The sequence below is a fragment of the Myotis brandtii genome, unplaced genomic scaffold, assembly GCF_000412655.1.
Source record: "Myotis brandtii unplaced genomic scaffold, ASM41265v1 scaffold915, whole genome shotgun sequence".
Classification (NCBI taxonomy): Eukaryota; Metazoa; Chordata; class Mammalia; order Chiroptera; family Vespertilionidae; genus Myotis; species Myotis brandtii.
The window spans coordinates 1,096,057-1,097,250 of record NW_005371769.1 but is presented as its reverse complement, the minus strand read 5'-3'; the positions used below and the strand labels follow the sequence as shown (position 1 = coordinate 1,097,250).

At 63.9% G+C, this 1,194-nt stretch overlaps 1 protein-coding gene across 1 annotated transcript in view; it reads left to right on the top strand.

Annotated features, from left to right (window-relative positions):
• Nucleotides 1-1,194, top strand: part of COL9A3 (collagen, type IX, alpha 3) — a 23,239-nt gene that overhangs the window by 5,649 nt on the left and 16,396 nt on the right. Inside the window, exon 11 of the mRNA XM_005885575.2 lies at nt 890-946. Coding sequence (XP_005885637.1) covers nt 890-946 — 57 coding nt within the window. The remainder of the gene's footprint in view (nt 1-889; nt 947-1,194) is intronic.

Genomic DNA, 1,194 nt, shown 5'->3' with positions numbered 1-1,194 from the left:
CCCCCCGTCCCGGCCCAGCCCTGCAGGAGCCACATGCAGCAGTGAGAATCCAAATTAGGCAAAACCCAATTGCACACAGTCCAGCCCCTCAGCTCAGCCGCACTCCAGGGCTCCAGCCGCCCGGCCACGGCGGCGGCATGGCCGCAGACAGACTGTGCCATCGCAGAAGGTTCCGGACTGTTCACTGTTACCTTGGCCTTTGAGCTTCGTCACTGTGTCAAAGGGGAAGCGGTGGCGGGGCGGCCAGATCTGGGTCTCCGCCCCCGCTGCTGGGCCGGCAGCTGGCTCACCCTCTGGGGCTGTCTGCCATCTCTTCTCGCCCCCACCCGCGTCCCAGAAGGAGGGGCCTCTTCCAGAATGAGAACAATGGCTGAGCCGCTGATGAGTCCGCCCAGACACTGTGGTCGATGGCCTCGGCTCCGTGCCAGATCAGTCGTGGAATGATCTAGAATCCTTAGGCCCCCACCCCACAGCCTCCCCAACACGGAGCATCCAGTCTGTGCCTGAGGGACACATCCTTCCTGAAGCGCGTTTGTGCAGGGGAACCGCCTGACGCTCGCTGCAGGGAGTGGGGCTTGCATGAAGGCGCCTTTGTGAGGCCGCAGACACTCACTGAATAGCTGCCTTGAACCTGTGGCGCCTGCACTGAGGCTGAGAAATTGGAGCCGGGCTGTGAGGAGGCCAGGGGCCTAGTGGCCAAGGTCTGGCTCCTACAGAGCCTGGGGCAGCCCTGAATGAGGCCCCGTGCGGCCCCGGGGACCCCTTCATATTAGGAATGACCCATCTCAGGGCCCCTGGTGCTGAGCTCAGTGTCGGGGTCTTGCTCAGAGTTCCCATGGGGTCCCTGTTGTCTCGGGGCAGGGGGTCTGACCACTCTGTTCTCTGACAGTGCCCGGCCATCTGCCCGCCAGGGCCCCCCGGTCCCCCAGGAATGCCAGGGTTCAAGGTGAGTGGTGTGGCCACAGAATGACTCAGACCTGAGCCCACCTCCACGCCCTGAAAGAGGCAGCCCAGCACCTGTGTGGGCTGAGATGGGGGAGATGGGAGTCTAGAAAGGGGGGCTGGCTTCCCACCCTGCCTGGGGGCCTTGCTCTACCCCTCCAATCAGCGTGCATGCTCGCTGAGAGAGCTCTTTCCTGGTCCAGCTGCATCCTCGTGACCAGCCCTGTCCCCACCTGAGCTGTCTCCCCATGG